This window comes from Mustela nigripes, chromosome 15, assembly GCF_022355385.1.
Source record: "Mustela nigripes isolate SB6536 chromosome 15, MUSNIG.SB6536, whole genome shotgun sequence".
Lineage (NCBI taxonomy): Eukaryota > Metazoa > Chordata > Mammalia > Carnivora > Mustelidae > Mustela > Mustela nigripes.
In genome coordinates, this window is record NC_081571.1 from 53,009,941 (window position 1) to 53,026,748 (window position 16,808).

The 16,808-nt window shown below is 38.3% G+C and overlaps 1 protein-coding gene across 3 annotated transcripts in view; it reads right to left on the reverse strand.

Moving 5' to 3' along the window:
* Nucleotides 1–3,515: 3,515 nt before the first annotated feature.
* The window catches only part of TBC1D4 (TBC1 domain family member 4), a 187,249-nt gene continuing 173,956 nt past the window's right edge, over nt 3,516–16,808 (reverse strand). For all 3 annotated transcript variants that reach the window (XM_059377878.1, XM_059377877.1, XM_059377879.1), the window contains 4 exons: nt 13,929–14,088; nt 11,393–11,562; nt 7,864–8,040; nt 3,516–5,851 (listed from right to left, as the gene is read on the reverse strand). In XM_059377878.1, coding sequence (XP_059233861.1) covers nt 5,618–5,851; nt 7,864–8,040; nt 11,393–11,562; nt 13,929–14,088 — 741 coding nt within the window. In that variant the 3' untranslated portion in view covers nt 3,516–5,617. The remainder of the gene's footprint in view (nt 5,852–7,863; nt 8,041–11,392; nt 11,563–13,928; nt 14,089–16,808) is intronic.

A 16,808-nucleotide genomic window follows, 5' to 3' on the forward strand; every position in this document is an offset into this window, starting at 1 on the left:
AAGAATATGATTTCTTCAGTACACAAACCACAGATTCATCTCTCATGGGTAGACTCATAAAAACCAAGCTCTGAGATTGATGTTTAAAATCAGAATCCCAAAGAGATATTTGTACACATACCCCATTATTTGTCTAAGTCAAAAGGTCAAAATAACACAAGTATACACTGAAAGATGAATGGATAAACAAAATCTGGTATGCACATACAATACAATATTATTCAGCTTTAAGAAGGAAGCAAATTCTGATACATGCTACAACATGGATGACCCTCGATGACATTATGCTGAGCAAAATGAACATATTTTGGTTCTACATATGTGAGGTATTACCAAAGTAGTCAAATTCATTCAATTCATCCAAATACCATTTAAAAGCAGAATGGTGGTTATCAGTGGCAGGGAGGAGGGGGGATTGGGAAGTTATTAATAGGTACAGAGGTTCAGTTTTGCAAGATAAAAAGAGTTCATGGATGGATGCACAAGGTGAATGTACTTAATGCCACTGAACTATACACTTAAAATGACTAGGATAGCAAATTTTATGTTCTGTGTATTTTACCAGTTTTTGAAAATTCAGAATTCTTGTTTCTAATTTCTAGAACAACTTTAGCATCACAGGGACTTAAATATTTGCTCTTTTATAACTAGCCTAGCCCCTACAACAGAGAAAAAAAAAAAAAACTAAATCATAAATGGAAGCCTGCTTTGAAGGCATACATTAAAAAATAACAACAAGGGTAGTACAATGAATTTGACATTTGAGATGTCTGCCCAACACAGGTGACATATTAGTCTCACAAGGACAGATTTGTCAGAGGGACCAGAGCACTTGGATCTGGAGGCCAGGATTCCCTGCATTCATTTTAACAATGAGGACAGACCTTGGCTAGGGTTCCCTCCACGGGATCTACCAAAGCTGCCTGGTTTTCTTTCTCCTGTCTTTCCAAGACTAATTAATTCTCTTCTGATTACTCTAGCTGTTCTTCAGCAATGCAAATATATTTAATTAGATCGGAGCCGAAGCTCTCGGATCCTGGTGCTATTCTCTCTAAAGTGACCTTATAGATGAGAGTAAAGATGGTTGATTTTAAAGAATCTCATGACTCTTTAAAGAATCTTTTTTGGCGGGAGGGGCAGGTAACATGCTGTGACACTACTCCCTAGGCAGTAGTGAGGGTGGTCAGTTTATCTTATTACACAGACCGAGCAGTGTTCTGGAGGAGTAAGCTGGTTGGAAGGCAGGAAGAAAGGAACATTGAGTTCTCTGGGAAAGGAACAGCCTGTCCAAAGCGAAAAGGAGGTAGACGTGAACCATTTGACTAGAGGAGGGGACAAGAGGGGGCCAGAGGCAGGAGACAAAGCTAAATGGGTTATCAAGGGCAGGCCCATAGAAGGCCAAATGTGTCATCTTAAAGACTGGATAATCCTGGGAGGAAAGAAGAGCCTGTGAATGGTTCTAAGCTGAAGATAAACTCAGGTGAGATTTGTGTTTTTGGACGGTCCCTCGGCCTGAGGTAAGGGGCAAGCCAGGTAGCAGAGGATAACCCACACTTGAGTAGGTGCACTTTGGCATGCCCTTTGGTGCTGCTCACCCTGAAGTGGGGTTTGAGGTAAAACAAATCTAGTCCCATAATGGGGAACACCAGGAAAATGAGACTGTACTACTTGAGTAGACGGGAGAATAGGCTTGCAGAGCAACCGGCGTGTCACTCCAAAAAACCCCACTGACCATCGCTTCCTTTGCTTTTTCCCCATGTCCCCAGCTGATTCCTTATCTATCCTAGATCCTTTCCCTCTTTGACCCCACTTTCTGCTTCCATTTCTAAGTCAACAAAACAAAACAAAAACCAAGTAGTTCAATATCTGTGACATAGGACTCTCTGTCCCCGAAATGGGAAATGATCTGTTTAACCCACCAGAGCAAGGAGGTGAATGGAAGTAGTTGCAAGGGGCAGAAGTCGGAAAATGGGCAAATATTTTGCAGATAAAACTAGCAGGTTTCAGTGACTAACTCTGTCAGAGAGACAGAAGTCTGCACTGACTTGCTTCCCCAAAGGCCACTGCTCTAGATTAGGTACCCATCTGTCCATCCATCCATCCACCCACCCACACTTCCTTCCATCCATCCATCCATCATCCATCCATCCATTTTGGCCTAGACTTTTATGGAAATCACCAAACTGCAGTCTCCCATTTCCTAGTTTCTGTCCTATGTAGAAACCGGTTTTAGATTAGAGCAAATCTGATCGTGTCTCTATCCAGGTTACTGGACTTTACTGGACTTATCAGCTCCCCTTTCTCTCTAGGTAGAGGGCAAACTCTGTCACAAGGTCTACTAAGATCTTCAGGATAGAGTCTGTGTTCGTCAGGAGACTCATCCCTTCCTCTCCCCCATGTGAGCATTAACTATACTTAAAGATTAATGAGTTGTGATTTCAGAAATATACCATCCTTTCTCATTCATCTCCTAATACAACTTACCTTCTACTGACTTTTCTAGATTCAGGTCAAGCATCACTTCCTCCACTTTTGACACCCATTTCTAGTGCTGCCAGTCCCTCCAGTCCAGGCTGAGTGAAGTAATTCTCAGGATTACTTTGTGTACCTGTAACAGTATAAATTCTCTTGCTTCCTAATTATCCCCTTGCCACTAGTCTGCAAGCACATCGAGGACAAGGACTGTATCTTCTCCACCTCTCAATACTCAGCATCTAGCTTGGCTTACAAAAACTATTTGTTGAACAAATAAATAAAAATGGTGGAACCAAGACTCAGATCTAAAACTTCCCACCTTAGATCCAGTGCTTTTCTCAATATATCACAGCCAGTAAGAATGACACATTATGGTAGAGGACCAAATACCTTAGCTGACAGATTTCCTGTTCTAATCTAGCACAGTGAAAAATTGGTGAGACGGTCATAAAATGGGTAAGTGATTGTGTATATCCAGAGACCATACTATGTAAGCCTACACTGACACTCAAAGTGTTCACTACCTGTAATGCAAATATCTCATAAAAGCTTTAGTCCTAGAGTTAGCAAGAAGATCCAGTATCATTGTATTGGATTATAAACAAACCTGAGAATATTCTAAAGATATATGTTATATGTAAACACATTCACATCATATCCATCAATAAGTATTTTTAATTATTTGGAAGCTAACCCAATTTTTAAAAAATTATATTTTTTTATCCTCTTTCTCTTCCTTGCTATCTATAAGGGGGCATAGAAAACAAATGGAATAGAATGCAAATCTGTCAGTGTGGTTGGTCTTTTCCTTTTTATATTCAGCAGCAAAAGGCTCCACTGGGAAAGAAGTTAAAAATTGGTAACTAACAATGGACTTTCATAAATATTTCTATAAATTATCTTTGTTCTCTGATTCTTTAAAAAGAATTACCACTGAAGCAATTTTAAGGTGCAGTAATCCAGCCCATGCAGATTTTGTAAAGAACCGTAACCAAGAGCATCTTCTTTCCTATTACAAACAAAAACCAAAATGCCAAGGAAACCGTAGCAATATATTTATTGGAAATGAACTAGACATTACATTAATTGGATGAAGATATAACAATGTATAACTGGTACATTTAAAAAAATCACAAAAGAAAAAGAAAATTCATTTTCAGAAGAAATACTGTATCTGAGACACTTTAATCTCTGAACACCATGACCCAACTCATAATGCTGACTTTGAATATCCAGAATCAAATTTACTTGAAACCAGACTGAAAGGTAAAGTTTCTTTTCCCAACTTAAAGATTCTTTGGCTACCACCTGTATAGCACACGCCTAAGGTAATCTTCATACCAGACAATAACCAGATGATATCTGTCATATTCCTCATAGGAAAAACCTCTCCTACAAGTAGAGAAATTTGAGGGAACCCAAGCAACAAATCAGTTGGTGACCCCAACTTAATAGGGGACCTAGAATCTGCATTTCCTAAAACTAGAAATTACATTAACTTTACTAATATGATTTTATTTTCTTTTTTAAAAAATTGCCTGGGTTAGAAGGCATGCTGATTTGTAACAAGGATCATTACATTTATACTATTTATGCTGAGTAATAGGGTAAAGACGGGGGTTCAGATGCTGATCATCTGCCCCTCAAGATTTTCCCAAACCTTAAGAGCTTTGCCCTTCTACCCTACAATACACTGTAGCTAGTGTATAAAAAACTCCCTCTGAAGAAAATTATCCCAAGTAATCCATCTGTGAGAAGTACTGCAAAAAACAGTGATGATAAATATTGTTTGAAAGGCAAAAATGCTGCATCAACCTTCAGAGGCACCATCACAGAATCACCTCTGAAATGGAGAACTGCAGGGGTGCTCTGAAAATTACTCTTCTTCCATACACCAGCATGCATGAATGTCCGCTGATAGGCTGTGGGCTGAGCAAGTTGGGAATTCTAACACAGACGTAGGTCTTAGAAGGGCTTGGTGCCACCTTCCACTTCTCTCCAATGGATTTCAACAGTTTATTCTTAAACATTTCACAGTTCTCACAAACTTTCACATACAGGGGAAAGATGATTGAGAGCTTATTAGACTCAGTTCAGTCAGTTGGCCAAAAAAAAAAAAAAAAAAAAAAGTGTCTCAACACAACATACTATCTTTAGAAAACCAATAATTTCCCTATCTTTCATTTAAGGTGGAGAGAACTGAATTAGGAACTCCTGTAAGTGGGAAAATGACAAATCCTTGTTGTAAAGGGAGTCCATTCATGACTATAAGGAGTAATTTAAATAAGAAGTAGAAAGTTGATCTAGACAATTTATGTCCTAAATTAAATTGTGGAGGCCTTATATTTTTAGTCTGAGTAACAGTGCTGGTCTAATTTGCTGGGAAATGAGCAACATTCTCTTTCACCCTGAGCTGGGTGGGTGGCCTCCACTACAATGTCTTGCTTTCTCCTTACACATGTCCAAAGTTAATGCCTAACCTGACTCAAAATGCATGTAGACACAATATGCTAGTTGGCACAAAGCAGGCAGGGGAAGAAGGCCCCCCACCTTCCTGAAAAACCCATAGGAGCATGATTGGCAATCAGTCATTTTCGTCAGATATACATAATGTCAGCAGATTTTAAGACAGATATACATAAAGTTACACAAATGTTTCTACCTCTCCACTGTTGAGTGAAACATGCTTTTCTTTGGAGAAAAAAATACATTCATTTTTTTCAAGTATATTTCAATATAGAAAGATGCTCTAGTTTGTTTTACTACAAAGACAAAATGATTTCATCTATGTCCAAGGGGAATTTCATTTTAACTTCCCTTTGGTGTGGATTCCATGAAGTTTTGATTTAAAAAATTACTTTAAATATACATCTACTCCTTTGATCTGAAAGCATGAACTCTTTACGTCCATTGTATGTCTATATGTACATAGTCAACAACAAAAAAACCAGTCTACATATGTACAATGGCTTAGGATTGGCATACTTTAACGAGAGCAAGGTCCTCCCTCCAGGACTAGGGCTCAGCACCAGACTCCAGTGGTTCCGCCAGCTCCAGTGTCCAGCGTTGGGCCGGCCACACGCAGACGCTCCCCTTCTTCACCATTCTAAGAGCAAGTTCTGCTGACGTTGGGCTTCTTCAATTATGGCTTGTTTCCTGTCTTGGCTTTGTTGTTAGGGTTGCAGTTGAGGTCTCTTAACAGTGGTTCACAATTGGCGAGCACGTCGGCTGGCAGCAGCTTCCGGATTTGATCCACTGTCTTTTGATAAGCCATTTTTTCTTGTTCCAGAGTCCGGATTAAAGACTTCATTTTGGTCTCCCTGGTGAGAAGGTTTTCCAGACTGGATTCCAAGGACTGGATTTTAGCATGAGCTATCTGTTTGGGGGAAAGAAAAAAAGGCAAATATTTCCAAATCAAACATCTGAAGACACTGATTCCTCATCAGAACAGCCACCAGACCTTGCGTCTATTAACTGATCATACTGTATTTCGTAGTAAAATAGTATGTGATGCAAATACGTGGAACCCTCTGTGACATGGAGATTTCGCAGTTTTGCAAAAATGTAACTGTAGTACTGACAAAATATGTCTCATTTCACTGACTGCAACAAAAGCACAATTTTAAATCAGCATCCCACAGTGGTGGGGGTGTCACTGAAATCTCCTGGAGTGAGTGGGATCTGGCGGAAGGAGAAACAGGAGATTTCTGATGCTGCTCATAGGTGCTGAAAGAGGCTTTCCACCCGATGACTAGAAATACAGAGATTTCTAAACACATAACTTGGGATCCTGTCAGTTTCAATGGGTATCAGGAGTTCCTACATAACTTGGGAACCAAGACGTGATGATGACATTTAACTGTCAATGAAAAAGTTTGTAACTATTAATAAAAGTCTATTATGACATAAAGCAAGTACAAACCCATGTTCCCTAATAAGGAAGGACTCAATCACCACTGAAGGAAGCATCAATTAATAAGGGATTGTGCCCAACTGTTTTTTTGAAAAGAGTTGACTCTTTGTTTGAATAGTTTGAATAGTCTTCTGTGGGCAGGAGCTAATGTAAAGATGAATGTTCCTATCCCTGGGGAGCAGTTACTCTGGAGACCCCTCATTTCTAAGCCTTTCTTTCCTAGCCATTCTGGTCAGGGGACTTACTACATAGAAGCAGAGTTTTAGTATTCTCTAGTTTGGGAACAGGTATCAGGCTGGGAGCTCCAACTCAGAACTCATCTCCCTCACCTCCCAGAAGGTTCCCTTTCTAAGGTCCCCTCCACTGATTACTCTTAAGCCCAGTCCCTTGGAGCTACGCTACACAGCTCACATCATACAAGCTGCAGGTGCAGAATATTAGATTGTACTAACTTGCTTATTGCATTTATAAATGTACATTTATAAATAAATACACAGTATTTTTTTAAAGATTTATATTTATTTATTTGACAGAGATCACAAGTAGGCAGAGAGGCAGGCAGAGAGAGAAGAAGGGAAGCAGAATCCCAGCTGAGCAGAGAACCCGATGCGGGGCTTGATCCCAGGTCCCTGACAGCATGACCTGAGCCCAAGGCAGAGGCTTTAACCCACTGAGCCACCCAGGCGCCCCATAAATACATAGTATTTTATATTTCCAAGTAACTGTAAACTCCTTGGTAGCAGGGACTATGTGTTACATGTTTTCATTCGATTCTCTCAAAAATGCCTCCCTTTCTTTCCATTTCAGTAAGTTTTACTCTAGACAATTTGCACTATCCCCAGATTTCTGCAAGTGATTTCTAGCTAGTCTCCATATCTTCTCTCCCCATGCGAATCTGTGCTCATCAAGGTTTCCAGATTGATATTTCTAACATACAGCTCAAAAGCTCTGAGAGATCCCCCTCTCAACAGGACTAAAGCCATGCTCTTCTGCTTGACACTGAAAGTTATCGACAGTTCTGCCTCCATCACACTTATCCCACTTTCCCCAATATAAATCTTAAACTGACCCCAGGCTTCCCTGCTGCTCTGCCCCAACCCCCCACTCATTTCTCCCCCAAGTCCTTCAGAGTCCAACTCAAGCCCCAGGTCCTCCAGAGCTTTCCCGGTTTTGCCTATTCAAGCCCTCCACCCCCCCTGAACTTAGCTAAATACATGTAACAACCCATAGGTATTTAACCAGATTCTGCTTAGAATTGCCATTTAAAATTTTGTGAGTGTACATTTTCTCTTTCAAGTGAGATGTAGGTTGATAATGTGCATTTGTAGCCCCAGAACATGTGCACACAGTCTGACACACAGACCCTCTATCGGCAATGGTTCACGCCACATCATGTCTCTGTCATTCCTGGTAGAGTTCTGTGCCTTCAGGGGAGGCAGTCTAGAGTTTTTCTGAGCAAATCTTTATCTCTTTACCTGTAACTTTTCCAGGAGTTCCATGTTTTGTCTTTTCAGTTGGCTGTTGGCCCTCTCCAGCTTCTCCACAGGTTCACTCTCCTCACAGGCATAGGAGGACTCCTGAAGCTCATCCTGCAGCACGTGATACTCCACCTCGTAGGCATGTAACTGTTTAGAAATATCCATCTCAAACACCTGCCATGAAAATGCCGTGGGTTAGTCCAGCCTTTAGTATGTATGCCAAAATACAGCCTATGTGTTGGTGTGTTTCCTATAGATTTCCATATAATAATGAAGAAGGGTATGGCATACCAAAAGGAAGAAAAACAGGTTTGACTATATATGGACAAACAGGGTATTTCTACACAACTGAAACATTCTCATAATGAGGCCTAGACCACTAGAGTAAGTTCATGCTCAAGGGTATTTTGCAACCAAAATATGCATCATCTGGCAACTCTCTAAAAATGGAGCATATCAGGTAAATACCATTACTTACTGAGTAGTTCTTACCTATGTTAGAAATACCTGTATTAGAAATAATCTTTGCTGATTAGCAAGCGAAATTGCATCGGGTATCTCTAGGATAAAGAGACCAAAACACTTCTAATAATCTGTCAGTAGGGCAGATGGGACTTCTACGAAATATTCTTGTCCTGTTGCTAATCCATTTGAGCCTCTTAGGAATAACATATGAGAATCTTCTGAGGACTGTGCAGAGCTGTAGGGTTTAATCAGGGCTGCCCCTCTCTCCCAAATTGCCACCAAGCAGAAAGACCGTTTGCTTAGAAGTTAGTGGACAGGTAATACCGCCTTAGTCTAAACTTGCAAGGGAAGGAGAGGCAGTCGCTGCCATTTAAGCAATCATATGTACACTAACACTATGGGGAGAAAAGAAACCACAACAAGCCTGTCTTACTTATTAATCCTACTACTATCAGAGGTGGTCAAAACTGAGAATTTAATTGAATTGTCTGGAGAAACTAGTCATCTCTCTCAAACAAACATTACTGTTTACCTACCTGGTTGGAAACCATGGGCATAATGGACTGTGGCCAACCACTAAAACTTATAGCATGGATCTATATTTATTGGCATGGAAAAATGTCCAGTACTCCAAATATATTTTTATAAAACATCAGGTTAATAATAGCATGTATACTATGATTTCACTTAATATTTCTATATAAGCAAAGAGAGATGTGTTTAGAAGGCTTTCTTTCCTTTCTTTTTTTTTTTTTTGCTTTTATTTTTTCCTTTATGCTTTTCTACATTATTGGCATTTTTCAGTGACCATATTTTAAATAAAGCTCATCGAGGTCTCCTTTAATATCAACAGTTCATTCCATATTAAATCTGCTATAATTGTTAGAAAGATCTCTCTTATATCAAGTCCAAATTTAACGGCCTATAAATTCTATCCATTCATCCTAGCAGTAATCTCTAAAGCCAGGTGATTCCCTCTTTAATTTTAGAAGAGACATGATCTGCCTTCCAATCAGTTTACCACTTCTCTAAAAGCACAATCTCTTGACTGCTTGCCAGCCCAAAAAGATATTTCTGAAGAATTCATAAACAAGTAGATAGGTAAATAAAAGCTCCAGTTTTCAACTTACTGAGCATTTTAACAAATAAAAACTACTCACAAGTAGTTACAGAATAATCTGCTTATGACTTAGATTCTATAAAAAGAAACTTCTATATGTCACAGAATAAGAGTTCATGTTATGGTGTGAATTATAGTGTATACAATTCTTCAACCTAATTGGTTAAATTTCCTCCTAAAAAACAATATGGAAAAGGTAAGAGGATTATCCTTATTATTCTCAGTTTGTCAGGGAGGAAGCGGAGACTTAAAGAGCTTGAAACTTGCCCAAAGTCACACAGCTAATAGGTAGCAAGGCACCAAAATACGATGTCAAATTCCCTTTCTCTTGCTCTCTCTTTTATCTGCTATCCCCAGTGCCTCTAGGAAAGTGGTAAATTTTGTCAGTGCTCCTAAAGTAGTCATCTGTGAATCTTAAGCTTGTTCATGTCATCTGAGTAACATCAGTCTGTAACTACCACTTAACCTAGGCCCTATGAAGAGCCAGGGACTAGATACATGGTGTACTGATTATTCACCATTTGTTTCCCGGATCCATTCTATGCCCTCATCTAGTCTGCTGGATCCTGGAGACAGACCCTCGTGACCCACATCCCCCTTTCACACCTTCGTTCTTGCTGGCTCAGGTTGGGTAGGGCCCAGCAGAGCAGCCAGCAGGAGATCAGAAAGAGAAGGAGAAAGGGGTTGATCTTTCTTCCTTGTTCCTTCCTTTCCTAGCTCACCAAAAGCACAAAATCCTCCAAAATCCCTTCCTGCATAATTCTGGCATTCCCTGGGCCTCGTAACAGTGTTAGATCCTTCCCTCTGTTACTAGTTCCTGGCATTTAGGTATCCACATTTGGTTCTCTTAACCCTGCCCAACCTCTAAAAAGTGGCACCTTTGTTTGAATCATTGAAGACAGACTCTTTACTGTGCTTCAGCCTCACAAAACCTCTGGATGAGTAGTGTCCTATTTGGAAGGTAAGAACACTAGAGTTCAGAAGATTAGGAAGATGTGTACAAGCCCATCAACTAAAAAAAAGAGTTAGAACATGATACAAACCTAATACTGTCTTGTTCCAAAGCCTGAGCTCTTGCCACATGTTCTCCTTACATATTTTAGGACAGAATTAGTATTGCAAAGGTAAGTGGGTCTCATTTTTATTTATTAGGTCGTCCTAATTCTGTTGGCTCTATCTTCAGTCTTACCATTGGTATAAACTGAAAGACTCACCAAACATTCCTTATGTAGCACTGAACCACTTTTCCTGTGTATAGCCACACAGACAATGTCACAATGTAGAAATTCCATGGTAATCTCATTTCCGAATAAAATATATCTGATCAAGGAGCGCCTGGGTGGCTCAATGGGTTAAAGCCTCTGCCTTCAGCTCGGGTCATGATTCCAGGGTCCTGGGATTGAGCCCCATATCGGGCTCTCTGCTCAGCGGGAAGCCTGCTTCCCCTCCTCTCTCTGTCTGCCTCTCTGCCTACTTGTGATCTCTGTCTGTCGAATAAATAAATAAATCATGCTTAGCGAAATAAGTCAAGCAGAGAAAGTCAACTATCATATGATCTCCCTGATATGAGGAAGTGGTGATGCAACATGGGGGCTTAAGTGGGTAGAAGAAGAATCAATGAAACAAGATGGAATTGGGAGGGAGACAAACCATAAGTGACTCTTAATCTCACAAAACAAACTGAGGGTTGCTGGGGGGAGGGGGTTTGGGAGAAGGGGGTGGGATTATGGACATTGGGGAGGGTATGTGCTTTGGTGAGTGCTGTGAAGTGTGTAAACCTGGTGATTCACAGACCTGTACCCCTGGGGATAAAAATATATGTTTATAAAAAATAAAAAATTATATAAAAAAACTAAGTCTTCATGCTACTGCATTTAATGTATAATTAGTGGAGCAACTGCTGCATGATTTTATATCTTATTCTTATCATTTTAATCATACCTGGGTAATAATTTTTTCCATTTCAGATGTATTCATATCAGGTAGTGTGGTTTTGAGAAATTCGACAATACTTTCAAAGTTTTCACATTCCATTATAAGTGCCTCCTGGCTGCTCAGCAAGCTGAGTGCAACCTTAAATATAACTTCAGTTCCCTGAAGAAAAATAATATCTAAAAAAAGAGATACAATTTCATTATCAAAATTATGCATCCACTATTGTTAAAAGTGTACTCTTTGTGCTAATGGCTTTTTGAATTTCTTGTGGTTGTTGTTGTTTTTAATTACTTCAGTGGAACCGTAGAATAATCTGCAAAAAAATAATGGGTTGAGATGACCTAGAGTTAAAAAAATAATAATACGACTGAAACAAATAAACAGATGTTTAAGTATTTTTCTTACTTATTTGGTAATCTCATATAAGGCCAAGGTTAAGAGAAAAAAAGGTTAATTATATAGCTATTTGTCTATGTATTTATAATTTTAGTGGCAAATTTAATGGAGACTAGGTAAACCTAAAGATGCTTATTCAACTGATACTTTTTCCTTCACAAAGGGAATACAAAAACAAATCAACATAACCAATTAGTACTATTTAAACTGTTATTACTATAATAAAAAATAAATGAACCAGTAAATATGCAGTTAAACCCATATCAGAGCAGGAAATTAAAAAAAAAAAAACTTTAAAAGAAAAATCAAAAGCAATATATAACCTAAATCAAAAGTTAAAGAGAAAAAAAGAAAAGCTACCCTGACTCTGAACTCCATTTCCTAACAAGTACAAATAGGCAATAGTTTTGAAAGCACTAAATATTTCTATATGAAAGTTTCGATCTTTGCCACTGTAGAATCAGTAATAAGTAAAAGTGAGTCTTTAAAAACTAGGAAACTGTGAACTTCTGCTCATGCAGCTTTCCCTTTACTAAATTCAAAGAAAAGGACTGAGCAGCTACTGCAGAGCTGATGGCATCAGTTATAGTCTCACTGCAAAAAACAGAATTGTGTAGGTTTGTTTCTTGAATTCTAATATCATGCTCCAAACTGTAAGTCAAAGAGAAATGCTTTCAAACATTGTTTTATCATTTTGATTTGATAAATTATTCTAAGAAAAAATATATATGCTGAGAATAAATATATTTTATGTATATATTATAAATGAAAGGATTTTAAAAGACCCAAGAATAGGAACCCAAACTCCACCCAAAAACTTAACTGAAGAGAAGCAATTGAGTATTTCAATAAAGAAGAAAAATTTGGTGAACATTTGATTCTGCGCAGCTTGATTTTGCTCTTTTGTTGCACTTTGTCTGCAGAATATATTACACTAATACAGTGTTTAACTTTTTAAACCATAACCCCCAATAAGAAAGGCACCATTCATTGCATTCTGGTATATATAAACATATTACACACATATCTTCAAAATTGAAGCTTCTCCAAACATTTTTCCTATTTGTTATGTATACTATATATTTGTTTTATACACACACACACACACACCACACACATTTTCATTATATTCCATTCTAGCTCTTTTTTTTTTTTTTTTTAAAGCCTGGTGATGACCTACAGTCAGGCCAATACTCACAATTTGACAAAAAGCTCCAATTTAGCAAAGGCACAGTTACAAATATTGACTGCTTTCACCATGGATACCAGATAAGCAGGATGTAAAAACTAGGGGAGCCCTTTCTGAGGTCACAGAGGTCCTAAACATCTTTAGGAACAAACCTCTAATAAAGAGTTGTTCTTTTTTAAATTATTTTTGTTTTAAAATAATGGACTTAGATAAACCTAACCAAAGACTTGTGAATAGATTTAAGGACCCCCAAAGGGTTCATAAACCACATCATGGTCTCTTTTTTATTCCTGGGCCTAACACCGTGATGAAGCAAAATGGGAACTCAGTAACTTGCCCCAGGCGTAACTGCCTGTGCTTAGTGGTTTTTCCGTGAGCCACCCAGTCTTAGAGACAGGTACCGCCACTGCACTGGATGGAAGGAGAGTCATTTAAGCAGTAAAATAGGAATTTCAGTTATCCTACTAACAAAAGTCAGATTTTTTAAAAAGTCATTAGAAATCATCCTGATACAGGTGCTTCCACTGACGGAACCTGAGAACATATTTCTCTCTCTTTTGAATTAGTGTTGAAGGAGACAATAGGAAAAGAATAACAAAAACAAAAACTGAGCTAAGAAGGATGTGTACAAAAATATGGAAAATTATACATAGTCAGTCCTTAGTTTAGATTTTTGAAAAAGTGTCTTCTGATTTTGGGGTCTAAATGAAAATAAGAGCTCCATCACAGCTCCCCAAATACACGGCCCAATTCTTCTTTCCCTTTTAATGTCAATTTCATTTAAGACCAATATGGTTTTAAATCACTCTCAGAATAGAACCAGGCACATTTATTAAATTCCATTAGCAATTTGCTGTTCTGTGTAACACGCGATAAAATAACTGGGCCACCACATGGCAAGAAGAATATTCCTGGGGATAAGTAACACTGTTTCATTTGATCACAGGCATCTCTTACCAAAAACTCTGGCTACAAATCCTAGTGGAAACTGAGAGGCAAACAATGTGAGGAACCAGGGGGCAGCATAAAGACTGGGGCTGATTTCATTTTCTTCAAGATGATTGTAGAGATCTCTGTGATAATCATGAAGGAGCCTGGACAGCTGGTACATTTGAATCTAAAGTTAATTTGGAGAAGAAAAATAAAATATTATGCATTTATCTGTGCAAAAAATAAACTAAATTTTATTACCTTAATATTTAATAACAAATTCACATATATTCAATACATGAAAGTAGTATTATTTTTATTATGTAAAAGCTGATATTAAAGACCAAGTTCACTTAACTGAGGTCAGAAAGCAGGTCAGTAAGAGTCCATCTAAGATGACTGAGCAAGTTTGAAATGGTCATCTTCCCTCGTGTAGGAAGGCATTGCTTTTGGAATTTAATCAGAACTGTCCTGGCCTAGGACTCTCATGGGAGGTCCATTCTAATTTCAGACCAATTCCAGAAAAGCTTCCATTCAAAAGGATCTACCACATTTAGTTCAGATGCAGAGGTTGCCTATCTGTGCTGGGCCCAGCATCTGATTTATGATGGAGCTCTGGCTTAAACCCCACCAGGCACCTGTGGTGCTAGGACACTGCCTGGCTTAGAATGTAATGGAGCCAGAAGCTTGAGACGGGATTTCCAATATTCAAGGTATTCCAGCAGCATATTTCTTTATGACAATGGGGATTAAAGCAAAAAGTACAGTCTGGCTATCTCTAGTATTAAAAGAAGAAATTATTTCACTTCACTATGGCTTATTGGCATTTCCAAAAAAAAACCATTATGAAGGCAGCATAAGGCAATAAATAATAAACATATTTGTGAATTGTGCTTTAATTTACATTTTTATCCACAGAGTAACATACTGAGTAGTGGTTCCTTCATCAGTTCTATCAGTTTGACATTTTGGTTTAAAAGGTACATGGTACTTTATTAAAACTAACACAACTTGTTTCACTAGAAGATATCAAAATACCACCTTTAAATAGCTTTACAAAATGCATTAAAATAACCAATTATATTGTGAGTTCAGCTGTTGTTTCCAGAGCATACAACTAAAAAAGTACTGTGCATAAATACAGCAAATTATTTGTTTGATCCTTATCTGTAACACATACCTGTGGAAACTAAGTTCCACACACTGTAAAAGGAAAGAAAGGACACAGGAAGTCACAATTACAGAACAAGAAGCTTAGCTTCAGTTAGACATAAAGGTTTAAAAGAATGTGATTATTATCTCAATCATGTTGGAAAAATCATATCTTTCCCTTAGGCTGTTTACAATTTAGAAAATAGACATACTGGGCTCTATCAACAGAAGAATTAGTATTTTGGTAGCATAAAAATCAAAGAAGTCTAATTAGCAGAATAAAGAGAACATATTATAAATCACATTCTGTTCTTGTTCACGGAGGACTGTGACACAGAAGGTATACGTCAATGTTTTGTTTTTTTTTAAAGAACTGTTTCCTTTTCTACATTCTAAACTGTGGGGGTTAGTACATTTCCTCCATCAAGGTAGATTTACATTAAATCTCTTCCGAAAAAGGCAAACAAAACCACAATTCAGTCTTCCTTCAAAGGAAACTTTAATGATAAAATGCCTCTGCTAAAAATAAATAATTCTTAAGTTTTTACAGTGTACATAACACGGCAAATCTTCTGATGGAGGAGGCAGAACCAGAGGAGAGATGTGGAGAGAGATGAGAAAGGCAGAGAAGACGGGGAAAGGGGAGAGCAAAGACTAGAGATAAAAGACACAATGTTTTTACACTCAACACGAGAAAAAGCAACTACAAAACATGAGGAGACAAAGTTAAAAGAGACCTCAACCTCCTCATGTCACACATAAGGGAACCGAGGCCAAGACCCAGCAGTACCTAAGCTGAAACCACGCAGGTGGTCAGAAATCCCATCAAGTGATCCAAGCCCACTGCTGCTTCCACTTCTGGAAGTCAAAAACACTTTCTGCTCCTGAAAGTAGAGAAGTGTTGTACCTCACTCTATGGAGCAAAAAGCTCTATCCTCCTGGAATAAGGCCCCCAGTCTTGCAGCCTCTACAAATACTGTCAAAGATGAAAACAACTTCACTGTCATTATTACAGACAGAAAACATTCCTTTGGTAGATGCAAACTATATAATTAGATTAATCCAATTTAAATTTTTTATAGCAAATTGATGAGTTTTTAAATGAAAAAATCACTGCATTTTGGGGTGCCTGGGTGGCTCAGTCAGTTAAGCACCTGCCTTCAGCTTAGGTCATGATCCCAGGGTCCTGGGATGAGCTCAGCAGGGAGTCTGCTTCTCCCCCTCATTCTCGCCTGGGCTCTCTCTCTTCCTCTCTCTCACAAACAAATAAAATCTTAAGAAAAAAAAAAGGAAAATCACTGCATTTTTAAAGTGATAATTACATCTATCTTTCTATTTATGGACCTAAGTCAAACACGACTCACAGGTCCATCCTTTAAAATTTCTCATATGAGATATCAAACTTATTTCTGGAAATCAGAGCTACTTAATTCTTTACAAGGGCATCAATGCTTGCTATCTAACATGAGATATAGATGAACATTAGAAATAAAATAAAAAATAAAGCCTTCCATTGTCATTATTTAACTTGTGAAATGTTAACAGACCTATGAAGAGTCATCAGCTAGGAATCAAATCACTATATTTACATATCCTTATGAAAACCCTTCATATGAACTCATGTCTGAAAACCCAAAGCTGAGCGGAAAGCCCTGCCTATCTTCCTAGCAAAAATTTCATCTTAAAGAAGAAAAAGGGACCACTTCCTCTCCACTGATCTTCTTAAGAAAATACCACTTACTGTAATATTCATGA